The 12,811-nt window shown below is 39.4% G+C and overlaps 2 protein-coding genes across 3 annotated transcripts in view; one reads left to right on the top strand and one right to left on the bottom strand.

The window, feature by feature from the left end:
- Window positions 1–3,206: 3,206 nt before the first annotated feature.
- The window catches only part of LOC109473286 (fibropellin-1-like), a 41,982-nt gene continuing 32,377 nt past the window's right edge, over window positions 3,207–12,811 (bottom strand). The window contains exons 21-22 of the mRNA XM_019773164.1: window positions 4,463–4,581; window positions 3,207–4,062 (exon numbers count right to left, since the gene is read on the bottom strand). Coding sequence (XP_019628723.1) covers window positions 3,896–4,062; window positions 4,463–4,581 — 286 coding nt within the window. The 3' untranslated portion in view covers window positions 3,207–3,895. The remainder of the gene's footprint in view (window positions 4,063–4,462; window positions 4,582–12,811) is intronic.
- LOC109473442 (caspase-8-like) overlaps window positions 5,563–12,811 on the top strand; it is a 10,157-nt gene continuing 2,908 nt past the window's right edge. Inside the window, exons 1-4 of one of the 2 annotated variants that reach the window (XM_019773313.1) lie at window positions 5,563–5,787; window positions 6,649–6,722; window positions 7,522–7,617; window positions 9,993–10,705. In XM_019773313.1, coding sequence (XP_019628872.1) covers window positions 5,754–5,787; window positions 6,649–6,722; window positions 7,522–7,617; window positions 9,993–10,705 — 917 coding nt within the window. In that variant the 5' untranslated portion in view covers window positions 5,563–5,753. Of the gene's footprint in view, window positions 5,788–6,648; window positions 6,723–7,521; window positions 7,618–9,872; window positions 10,706–12,811 lie in introns of both variants that reach the window. The other variant, XM_019773305.1, reaches the window with a different exon arrangement.

Here is a 12,811-nt window from a genome sequence, read left to right as displayed (position 1 = left end):
CCCAAGGCTAAATCTAAATGTCTGATGAGATGGACTGATTCGTATCACCTGCGGGGCTGGAATCATAGAAAAACTTCTCACTTTACATGTATTTCTTCTTTTTTCCGCCAATTCCTTAAAGCAACCACCTTTGACCTGCTGAAGATTATGTCGCCGTGTCGGGTATACTGCGCAAGGGGGGATGGAGTAATATGTACTGAGGAGGTGGAGGCTACGGGGCTTACAATTTGGACTTCAGCCCTTTAAGTTGTTGCTAAGGGCAGTGTCCGCAGGCTATTTGTCAGTGAACAAAAAGTTATGTGTGGTTTTTCCTTTAAAATCCTCGCAAAAATGCAGGAAAAGCCATTTCAGAAGGTTCAGTTTTCAAAATTTTCTCGGGGAGCATGTTGGGTAACAGTCCCCAGACCCCCTAGGAACCTCGCGCCTTCTCTGCTCGCCTCGTGCCTACGGCGCTCGCTGGTCCCTCTACGAGCGAACACAATGAGAACATGGCAATCTCAAAACGTTACAACCAATGTTTGGACCCTGTTTGTGTTGGAACGTTTTACTAGAAAGTGAGCGAATTACCTGCTGTGACTTTTAAGCAGTCAAACTCAATGCAGAATGGTACCGTTAATGAAATATATGTCTGTACAGCTTTAATCACAGTTACACGGCTGTTGCAATATCTAGGCTTGTTATTGATGGGTTTACAGTGAAACGTACAATAATAGTCTTTGGATACCCCCCTAAAAACACTTATCATGAGTTTGCTTCGTATAACAGTGTTCATTCAAAAAATCAGGATGAAGACATGTAGAAAGTCTTAAAAGAATACGACAAGGCACAACAAAACTTGCCAACAAGTTTATTGCTATTAAAATTATAAAGTACAAAATAATGTATAAGAATGGCAACCACACGCCAAAAAGCAGTTACTCAAGCAACTGGATATGATTTTGAAAACGTCAGACGTTTCAGCTAGTATCCACTAGCTTTCGTCAGTGACTGAAAGCTACCTGGATGTCTAACCTTCATCAACGTAATGGCAACCACAGATTGATGTACAATTTTGGCACCAGTGTAACTATGGAACTTTGAATCATCAGTCCCTCTAAACCCGAGATCAATTACTGGTTCACAATGTGATTGATTCTGTCATTTTTTGCCACCATCATACTAAAAATGTTGTATGTTACATGTTTACCATGACTTCTTACCATGTCCTAATATATACATTTTGTACATACATACCAGAAATCTAATACCAGAATACAAAGCTAAACATTCCATAAAGTACAGACCAGTCTGGAGCACCCGTATCAAACATTGTCAGGGCCCAGGTACATATTATACTAGTATATAAATGTAAGTCAATATATGATGTATACAAATAGTGCATGCTAAAATTTGATAGTAATTACTACTAACGGGGGGTGTCCTAATTCCGACCTACCCCTAATTCCGTACTAGTTTGAAAAATCATTGTTGCGGCGTTATGCATGGGAGCACGTGCCTAAAAATAACCACAAGAATGCACAAACTTTGTTTTAGTTTGTACACTCTGACAACAGATGAGTGAAAAATCTGTTTGAATTCGACGCTTGTTCGGGGGTTGACGAATGTGTAAAAAATGCAGGTTTTGCTTTTGAAACAGCCGCTTTGGAGCAAGTCGCGTAATCGTAAAAAGAGGACTTGTTTGGGATAAAAAAACAGTTGTAGATTGTTTTAGTCATAACTTGTGTATTATGATTTCAAAACTCTCTTCTCAGATCGACCTGTGTTAAACACTAGGTCAGGATTAGGGCACCCCTATAGCGATAGAACGTTCCACCGGCAAAATGACCAAAAACCTGCCGTAAGTTTCGTGAACCATTACGCTTGGGTGCAAGGCGCTACACTGAAGTGAAATACACAGCTGTGCAGCTTTAATTGTTGTGGTCTTTATCTGTCAATATTATAGCTCGTGTTGCGCGGGTTTTGGTCAGCCAACTATTACCAAAGGTATGTGCGTGTGCATGGAACATAGGTCAGAATTAGGACCCCTCCCGTTACTAAAAAGCATTTGACAGAATACTTGGCACATCATGAAAACCAAGGTTCCTGAGAAAATGGTTTTGCGCAGTACTTTCTGACTGATTTTGTAACAAATTACAAAGGAAAGGCCGACATTTGCTTGAGAGCAAATGCAGCACATGTGTCCAAGGTATTCCCATACCAAATTTCAGGTCATTCGGATTTAATATTAGGGCACAGGAGCCAAAAATGTACATTTTTGGTCCGAAAATAGCAAAAAAGCCCTATTTTACACAATTTTAAAGTGGTATATGTCAAAAGCGTGAATGGCATTCTTTGGACACGTGTCCAAGGTATCCCCATACCGAATTTCAGGTCATTCAGATTTGATATTAGGGCACAGGAGCCAAAAATGTACATTTTGGGTCCGAAAATAGCCAAAAAGCCCTATTTTACATAACTTTAAAGTGGTGTATGTCAAAATCGTGAATGCCATTCTTTGGACATGTGTCCAAGGTATTCCCATACCAAATTTCAGGTCATTCGGATTTAATATTAGGGCACAGGAGCCAAAAATGTACATTTTTGGTCCGAAAATAGCAAAAAAGCCCTATTTTACACAATTTTAAAGTGGTATATGTCAAAAGCGTGAATGGCATTCTTTGGACACGTGTCCAAGGTATTCCCATACCAAATTTCAGGTCATTCGGATTTAATATTAGGGCACAGGAGCCAAAAATGTACATTTTTGGTCCGAAAATAGCAAACAAAGCCCTATTTTACACAATTTTAAAGTGGTATATGTGAAAAGCGTGAATGGCATTCTTCGGACACGTGTCCAAGGTATCCCCATACCGAATTTCAGGTCATTCAGATTTAATATTAGGGCACAGGAGCCAAAAATGTACATTTTGGGTCCGAAAATAGCCAAAAAGCCTTATTTTTCCCAATTTTAAAGTGGTGTATGTCAAAAGCTTGAATGAGTTTTTGTAGACATATGTCCAAGGTATCCCCATACCAAATTTCAGGTCATTTGGTTTTAGTACCTGGGAACCAGATCTCAAAATGTATATTTTTTGCCTGAAAATGGCCAAAAAACCCAAATAAAACAATTTTTCAAAAAAATGAAAAAAACGCGTCGGGGTATTTGCCCACTCTACCTTCATGCCAAATTTCGTGTTATTTGGCCGGAAAATGGCAGAGATTTAAAGAAATGGCAGGAGAAGAAGAAGAAACATGAGGGAACACAATATGTCTTCACCACTTTGTGGTGAAGCCATAATTACTGTCACAATGATTTTCTAATTTTGTGACATTAACAAATGATTTTTAATTATTGCACTTTAAAATGTTGAACATCACAGATGTAATGGTCCTCTTTTAATATAAACTTTGTAATTTTTAATATTTTCAACAGTCTGAGAAATTGACTTATTGCACTAGACTGTCACTTGTTCCTAATAATAATTTGTCGTAACATTACAAACAGCAAAAAAAAATGCAAAGTTGCTTCCATACTCAGTTTCTCATGGAGTACAGATGTAGACAATTCTACTTCAACTTGTCCTAAGTGTGGCCCGCACTCACTACTGGTGTTCTAGTATTATAATGGTACAATGAATATAAGAGCAGTGGTGACAATTGGACAGTTTAAAACCCAGAAGCATTCAACACTAAGCCTTAAATTAAGATTGAAACCAGACAACTAGTATCTGTACGTTTGTTAATTTAAAAGTCTCTTCTGGCCCTATCTCTATCCTGCTCCATACAGTACACCAACACATGCCTACCACCTGCAATTTCAAGTGTTGTACATGTATGTGCCTGATGGTTGGCTTCTTCAAGTTTGCAGGCAGAAAACATGGTAGAGAATCCCTGCCCAGGTCTGTACTCCTGAGTGTCACACCTGACAGTTGCTGATGTCCAGCCCACCTGTAGCATCCCGCTGCAGGTCAGCTGCCTGCCAGTCTGTCCCCGCACCTGGAAACTCTAACGATGCCACACACCCCACCAGTCCTGAGGTGTAGCGCCCAGCAGACACCTGCACAGCTGCGCTGGGGTGACCACCTGTTACAGTAACAGCTACATGTAGTACACAACTAACAGATATGCATACATGTATGTTTATCAACTTTCAAATCTGCAAGGCTCTCTACAACAGTAACTAAAACAACTTTAAGGTATTTTCAAGGCCTCAAAAAATGGAACACTTGCATGGATCTGAAGTGTGCATAATCTCAAAGATAGCTGCATTTAAGCAAGTAAATCTCTTTCAGTTTTTTTTAATATGGCAAATCTTAGGGTGCCTGAAATTAAGGCAGTTGACGAATTGTGCCTTTAACCTATATTGGTAACAGAAAAGGTAGCAAATTAATTGTACGTGAGATCTGAAGCAGGATTGGTTGTTACAGCCTTCCTCAGAATCACATGTCTGTAGTACATTAAAACTGTATGTAATATAACTCACCAATGTAAAGATTGTTGTTTACAGCATTCAGACCAACAGCGCCCTCTGGTGCCGTAGAGGTGAATACCAAGTCTGTGCCATCCAGGGCAGACACTGTCAGCTGACCTTCTCTTTCATTCCTGAGTGGAAATACCAGACACACATGTAGATTGACAAAGATTCTGAGCCCAGTGTCACACCAAGCTTTTTTAACCTCCTTGGTCACAACAAAATTGTTCAGTAAGGCCACACCAATTTAATTTCTTGGTTAACGGATTTTTCTAGAAAAAATGGAGCGGGTGGGCAAAAAATAAAAATAAAAACAAGAAGACCAATACAAAAAAGAATGACGGCATGTTGGCACAATACATGCAAAAATTTACATGTATTACACGAGGACACTTTGGTTCTGAATGCTTCCCATAGTGGGTAGAGTTATTAATAATATATACTGTCTACTTTACACCATGCATTCACGAAGGTCAAGGTCAAATATAGGCCTCCTGGTGGATGACCTTGGTACTGCAGCACAACTTCTGGTTTTTGTATCTTTTGTCCTGAACATTGTAATTATAGAATTTCCTCATTAATTATGCAAATAAAGTCCTCGTTTGCATAATTTGCATTTAATTATGTACATCTCTCTCTCAGCTACCTACCTACCAAAAATGATGAAAATACGTTGTTCCTATCTGGACTTATTGACTTTCAAAGATTTCGTCCGAAGGTCCCCTGCAGTTCCAGAACAAGCTGCTAGGGGGACCAAACTCACACCACTTATTCCTGACAGGAAAATCTGTCACCAAAAATTCAAGACCATAGCATGTTCAGGACAAAAGATACAAAAACCGGAAGTTCTGCTGCAGTACCAAGGTCATCCACCAGGAGGCCCATATTTGACCTTGACCTTCGTCTTCCTAAGACTCACCAGCATACCAAATATCATCACAATCCATAAAGGCGTTATGAAGTTATGCTGACTACAAATCTGTGGCAACAGACACACAGACAGACACTCAGACAGACACACACACACACAGACAGACGCGCCAAAAACAATACCTCCATTTTTCATGGAGGTAAAAACTCATATATTTCATGGAGGTGTGAGATCTCCGAATTCTTCTTAGTCAATGTTCAAAGTCTATACAAGTTGTTTTTACTACCCTGAGCCACTTGGGGAATCCCCATGTAACTTATATCCTGCTTGCAAATTGGATATCATGTGACCAAGACTTTGAGGTACAAAGTGCACTGAACCATGAAGCTATGAAAAAATAGTCCCGGGTATAACTTTTTCTTTGCAGGCGCCATGTTGGAGGAAGTGTTACCTGACATGTCTAAAGGTACCTGTCGAATTAATCATTCCTTCAAATTTTGTAGCATGTACCAGTATGCCAAGGAATGTGTACTCATAACAGTTAACACAGTGCAAGGAGGTTTTAAATACAACAATACTACAAAACTTTACTTACTACAAACTACTATCTAAACAGTATTTGAGTTACTACATGGTTGTGTATTGATGAATACATTGTACATGACGTTGTATGTTCTCGCTTATGGAATAAAGTGTACAGAAATCGGCCTATGCAAATAAGTGAAGACAAATTTTTTGAAAGTCCAAAAGGCAACAAAAGTTAGACAAGCCAAGGCAAGGATGATACAAATTAGTCAAGTAGCTCCTGTTGTTTCAGAACAGGAGCTTAAGTGTTGTCTGTTCTCAGGGCTGGGAGTGCCAAATATCAAGTGCCGGAAAGATCGACCCGTAGCCCCCCTTCCCTGTTGAGGGTAGGGTTGTACATTCTTCCATATGTTGCCTCTTTAACTTCTTGTTTCCCCCATGGCCAGTAGGTGTCACGGTCTAAGATATATGTGGATTTGATATTGAAAGTGAAACTGAAACAACAGGAGCTACTTGACTAATTTGCATCATATACATCATATGTATAATGTACATGTATGTAACTATATGGCTCATGCCTACAATTCTTCAACATCATGTTCAACATCACTCCAAACAAAGTCCGGGTGCTCCGAATTTTTGGTGTTTAACAATATAATAGGGGGTTGCTTGCAGCAACTTTGTATATATGCCAATAAAGGGGTTATTCATATATAGGTGCCAATTGAGTCGAACGTTGATGAATGGGGACTTATTCTGTGCCCTGGGCTTCCCTACATAATGTCCTTGTTTGTACATACAGGTTGTTCCAAAATGCCAGCTCATCGTGGCCCCCCCTCTAAACAAGACCTTCCGTCCACACAATTTCAAGAAGAGGTAAATGCTATGGCAACACTCTGATTGTTTTCATGCACCTTAAGTACAAGTACTTCACAACATAAAGCTACAACATGTAAATATTTTCATTAATAAACTGTCATCGTGTCATTACCATCAAACTTATTTATTAAGAACAAGACCAGGTACAGGTTGATACAGCAGTTACCTCAAATGTATTCTTAACATATGATATTGTATGTATGTTTGTATGAATATAAATTAATAAATATGGATACATACATACATACATACACACATTAGGCCTAGGAAAAGAAATGTTGTATTAAATTTCCTGTTTCAGTCCTGAAAAAATTAGGGTAGGTATAGGGATTATCTTTTTTTTCTCTTTTTATTACACTTTGGCGATCTCTAGTAATCCAACTTAAATACAATATAGTTTAACAATTTTGAAAGTAAAACTTGCATGGGGGCACTTATATTTTCAATGTCAATGTTGGAAAACAGACTGTACATTGTTTCATCACTCAGGTGTCAGATCAAGAAGCTACAAAATTATGGAAATGGTCGATCAGCTCAAATAAAAAAATCATTAGTTAACTTTGTACAAAATGTATGTCCCTTACAGGGGTCCATAAAAAAAAAGGTTAGGGTCAGCATTTTTTTTCTAGGGTTGGTCGGGGAAACAGGAAACACAACATTTTTTTCCTTGGCCTTAGATGCGTTTGTACATACAATATCATATATTAAGAATTCATTTGAGGTAACTATCAACCAGGTCCTGTTCTAAATAAAATCATAGTTCATTTATAATTTTTGTTTTATTTTTATGTATCAGTTTAAAAATCTAGAGGATTACTCTGAAGATGACAATCTTCAAGAGGCAAGTAAGGACAAAAAATGGATCAGGAAGAGCACAATGGATGAAGAAAAGGTGAGATTAATAATATACATGTGTCTTTACTCATTAGGGCCCTGTTAATCTCCAAGCAGATCTTTTGGTGGGGGTAAGACAGTATCAAATTGGCCAGTCTGTATCCATTTCCCCACCCAAGGGGGGTGAAAGGGTGAAAGGTACGAAGTTGGGAGGTACGAAGTTTTATATCATACCCGGGCCGCGATAACGTTCGATAACGGGTTCCGGACCGGGCCGTACTTTACGGTACGGCCCGGTCCGGAACCCGTGTGCCCCTTTCGAAAATTCGAATACAGAATCCGGACGTTGGAATTGATGTCGTTGCATTTTAGGGTTTAGTGGTACCAACTTTTGGCTCATCTTGCATTGAAAGGCGTGTTTTCTTGGGTGGGTATGATATAAATAAAATACAACACGGTGTATTCCGCATCGCCCTCGGTCCCGGCCCTCCCGCGAGTCGGATCGACCCGCGGTCGGGCCAATACCTCGGGCGATACGGAATACCCCGTGTTGTATTCTATATTTACGAAGTTGTAAGAAGTTAGAAATGACTAGGCCTTACTTTGTACAGAGGGCGAAGTACGAAGTTGTACGAAGTTATGACGTAATCTAACTTCGTACGGAGGGCCTGGGGTAGCGTACGAAGTACGAAGTTGTACGAAGTTATGATGTAATCTAACTTTGTACGGAGGGCCGAGGGTAGCGTACCAAGTTGTACGAAGTTATGATGTAATCTAACTTCGTACAGGGGGCCGGGGGTAGCGTACGAAGTACGAAGTTGTACGAAGTTATGACGTAATCTAACTTTGTACAGAGGGCCGGGGGTAGCGTACGAAGTACGAAGTTATGACGTAATCTAACTTCGTACGGAGGGCCGGGGGTAGCGTACGAAGTATGAAGCTGTATGAAGTAATGACGTAATCTAACTTCGTACGGAGGGCCGGGGGTAGCGTACGAAGTATGAAGTTGTGCGAAGTTATGATGTAATCTAACTTAACTTTGTACAAAGTTGTACAAAGTTGTACGATGATATAAAGTTGAAAAGATACCGAGAAATATGTCCCCTAACATCGTTCTCAAGAAATCATCCTTCAAGACAATACAACTTCTCAAGTTCAAATGTCTCAACTGATGTTTCTAGAACCCTAACGTATATAGAACCCTAATTCTTATCTTCTTAGTATACCTTCTTTCTACGTACATCACCAACTGATAACTACGTCATTACCGCCAGGTGTTTCCGAATGCGTTCTTAGAACCTAGTTAAATCAATTACCTTTTTAAATCAATTTGTCTTTGCAGTGACCTGGATACCATCAGTCACTATCTATCCATTATTAGTCTAGTTTATCATGATATTGCATTTCATACTTCGTTATCTACTAATCTTCTAGAAAAGGCAGTTGACAGAAACAGACAATCTTTTATCTTTTATCATCTTTATTATTGTTTATTGATTGTGGACAAAACTTGATGTATGTTACACTAAAGTAACCGTTATGTCACATCCAACTTCCTACTTCGTACTTCGGACGCCCTCCCGGCCGCCTTGTACAAAGGCGTCACGTAATGCTTACGTCATAACAAAATGAAATCAACTTTAACTTCGTGCGTCACCACTTGATGCTTACGTCATAACTTCGTACAACTTCGTACTTCGTACGCTAGGCCCCCAGTACGAAGTTAGCTAAGGCCTAGTTAGCCTAGTTAGCCTAGGCCGCGTCATGATCCCTTACGTCATAACTTCGTACAACTTCGTACTTCGTACGCTAGGCCCCAGTACGAAGTTAGCTAAGGCCTAGTTAGCCTAGTTAGCCTAGGCCAAGTCATGATCCCTTACGTCATAACTTCGTACAACTTTGTACTTTGTACTTTGCCCGGTATTGTACCAAGTTAGCTTACTGAATTTAACTTTGTACCTTTCACCCTGATACTGAACATGTATGTGTAGTAATACTACATGACAATAGAAAAATTATGAAATTTTGAGCATAACCTGCAAATTGAATTTTTTATAACGAATTAAATTTGTTGATATATGCAAAAGTGTGATAGGACTCTTATATATTGAAGAACATGTTTAATTAATATTTTGTGATAAAATCGAAATCATGACAATTTACACTTTTTGCACTCCTTTAAAATACCAAACTTTTTGTTTGATTAGCATCCTAATCTGTTTCGTAATGATTAGTAAATGTGTACCTAAACTTCTCACAATCTCAAAATTTATTGCTTTGCCTTGAATAAAAACTTTCAACACAACTAACTAGACCCACAGGACAGAGCCAGCTGGATGCGAGGTGTCCAGAACAGCCGACTGCTGCCCACCCCTGGGACAGGGAAACCAGCAGCAGAATAATCTAAACCAGGATAGAGAGAGAGAGAGACAGGATAGGGAATCCCCAACACCCTCACTGATGAACCAGATCAAAGTCATGCATGAGGACATGAATAAGAACATGAGACAGCTGCTGCAGAAAGCTATGCAGGAGGAGGAGGGGCAGGTGAAGAAAATTGTCTCTCTTGAGGATAAAATACAGGAAAACCTCAACAGCTTTCTGGAAGAAAAGAGCATGCTGGAAGCCAAATTGTCTGAAAGGGAGCAAAACATAAACAGCCTCCAAGATGAAAATAAAATGTTAAAAGCTGAAATGCAGATTATGACATGTACACTGAATAAAAATCAAGGAAAGATAAAATGCCTTCTGCAAGAAAATGACATGCTACAGGCCACAGTGAAGGACCTGGAGCATAAAATGTATGAAAGCCAAGAAAACAAGAAAAGTCTGCTGCAAGAAAAAAAAATGCTGGAAGATGAAGTGCAGAATATGGCATGTACTCTGTATGAAAGGCAAGAAAACATCAACAGTCTCCAGAAAGCATGGGATTGGCTAGATGCCAAAGTGAAGGACCTGGAGCATGCACTGTATGATGGGCAACAAAGCATCAACAGGCTCAAGCAAGAAAAGGGTACACTGGAAGCAAAAGTGCAGGAACAAGAGCATACAAAACAGAGGCACATCCAGCGAATGATTGACTTAGTAATCTCCAAGCAGGAACTACACAATACTCTGTACTCATCTTCTTATCCAATGAGATACAGGTAAAGAAACCTTTTTAATGGCAGTTGGTTATTATTATTATTTTTAATCTCCAACCATACTTTTAAATCTACAAAATTTCCTTTATCTCTATAGCAGTGACAAGACTATAGTTTTGACACATTTATGTACTGTTTATGTATTACATAAACAGTACATCTGTATCTGTATCAGTGTATCTGTATAGCCGGTATAACCACCTTTCGGCGTAACACACCAGCTTCGCAGGCACGCGGCGCGGCAGCAGCTGGCTATATTACACCGATCGACTTGTTACACCTAACCCTTGAACTTCTAGCTCTAGACATTGTTTAAAGCTATCTATTGACAATGCCCCTACTGTACTTGGTGACAGTGAGTTCCACTCTGCGATAGTTCTAGGAAAGAATGAATTCTTGAACACCTCAATCCTTGGTTGATAACTCTCAGACTGGTACTTGAATGCATGGCTATTTCTTGTTCTCTTCTGGGCTGGTATTAGTTACTTAGTAGTTGGGACATCCACTATTTTATTAGTCATTTTGTACATCATGCATAGTCTGGACATCTTTCTTCTGTCTTCCAGTGAGGTCCACTGTAGGTTTCTTTTCATTTCCATGACACTAGCACCTCTTTCATAGTTGTTCATACAGAATCTTGCAGCTTGATTCTGTACCCTTTCCAATTTGTCTTTGCCTTTCTTTGTATATGGATCCCATACTGTCGCAGCATATTCTAGGTTCGGTCTTACAAGTGACGTGTATGCAAGTGATTTTACTCTAGTTGGACATGCCCACAGATTACGTTTAATCACTCCCAATGTCTGTTTCGCCTTAGTTGTGATATTATTAACATGTGCACCCCACTTCAGTCCGCTTGTCAGCGTACGGATGGATTTTTGTGGTTGCAGGGATGCCAGAGTATACAGTGCAATTTTACGGAATACAGTACAAGTTTACTAGTATACAGTGCAATTTTACGGAATACAGTGCAATCGTATTAGTATACAGTGCAATTTTAAGGAATACAGTGCAATATTAGTAATATACATACAGTGCAATTTTACGGAATACAGTGCAATTTTACTAATGACGTTGAATGACGTAACCTGGGCCCGACTTTCCAGGGATGCCACTGATGGAGCATACTCACATTTTTCTGTGTTTTTTGCGCGAACTTGGACCGTTCTAGTAGATAAACCTTTAGTCAAATCACTACTCTCCAAGCAGAGGTTTGGGTTTTGGGGGTATTTTTAGCGTGTTTTTAGGCTTTTTTTATCAGGGTTTCTCTTTTGCACTGAATTTTTTTTCCCACCAAGTTGGGTTTGGTGGGAAAAAAAATTACAGTGCAAAAGAGAAACCCCGATAAAAAAAGACCTAAAACACGCTAAAAATACCCCCAAAACCCAAACCTCTGCTTGGAGAGTATCAAATCACTACATACCTCACACAGGGCATGTTACTACACAAGGATCATTTCGAATTCGCTCGAAAAAGACAGAAATATGCGAGTCAGCGGCATCCGCCATCTTGAAACTGAAGGAAAGCAGGGCTCAAGTCATGTGATTCAACGTCATTAGTAAAATTGCACTGTATTCCGTAAAATTGCACTGTATACTAATACGATTGCACTGTATTCCGTAAAATTGCACTGTACTAGTAAACTTGCACTGTATTCCGTAAAATTGCACTGTATACTCTGGCACCCCTGACATAAATGTGTCAAAACAAGAGTCTTACAAAATTGTAGATACATTTCCCTGTAATCATGCATATGTGTAGATATGTAAATATTGTATATTTGGGAATGCATCTACAGCAGCGACACCCGTGCTGTAATGCAATGTGAACCAGTCAGAATTGCCCTGAGGAAGGTGACAGACGGCCATCAAAACATCTGCTGTGAAGCATTGGTTGTGATTGGATCAGAAGTCTTTTTACTCAGTGTCTTACCAACCTGATGAAACTATTCATGGATAGTCTTACAAAAAAAAGTTGACATTGAGCCTGTTGCTGTTGATAACATGAGTAAGGCCACACCAATTTAATTTCTTGGTTAACGGATTCGCCGCTTCATTTTTTTCTGATTTGCAAATAAAATAAAATTACTAGAATACAACTAGCAAAATA

This window comes from Branchiostoma belcheri, unplaced genomic scaffold (genome assembly GCF_001625305.1).
Source record: "Branchiostoma belcheri isolate BF01 breed outbred unplaced genomic scaffold, Haploidv18h27 scaffold100, whole genome shotgun sequence".
In the NCBI taxonomy this organism is placed as follows: Eukaryota; Metazoa; Chordata; class Leptocardii; order Amphioxiformes; family Branchiostomatidae; genus Branchiostoma; species Branchiostoma belcheri.
Note: the sequence above shows the minus strand (reverse complement) of the source record. Positions and strands in the feature narration are given on the sequence as shown.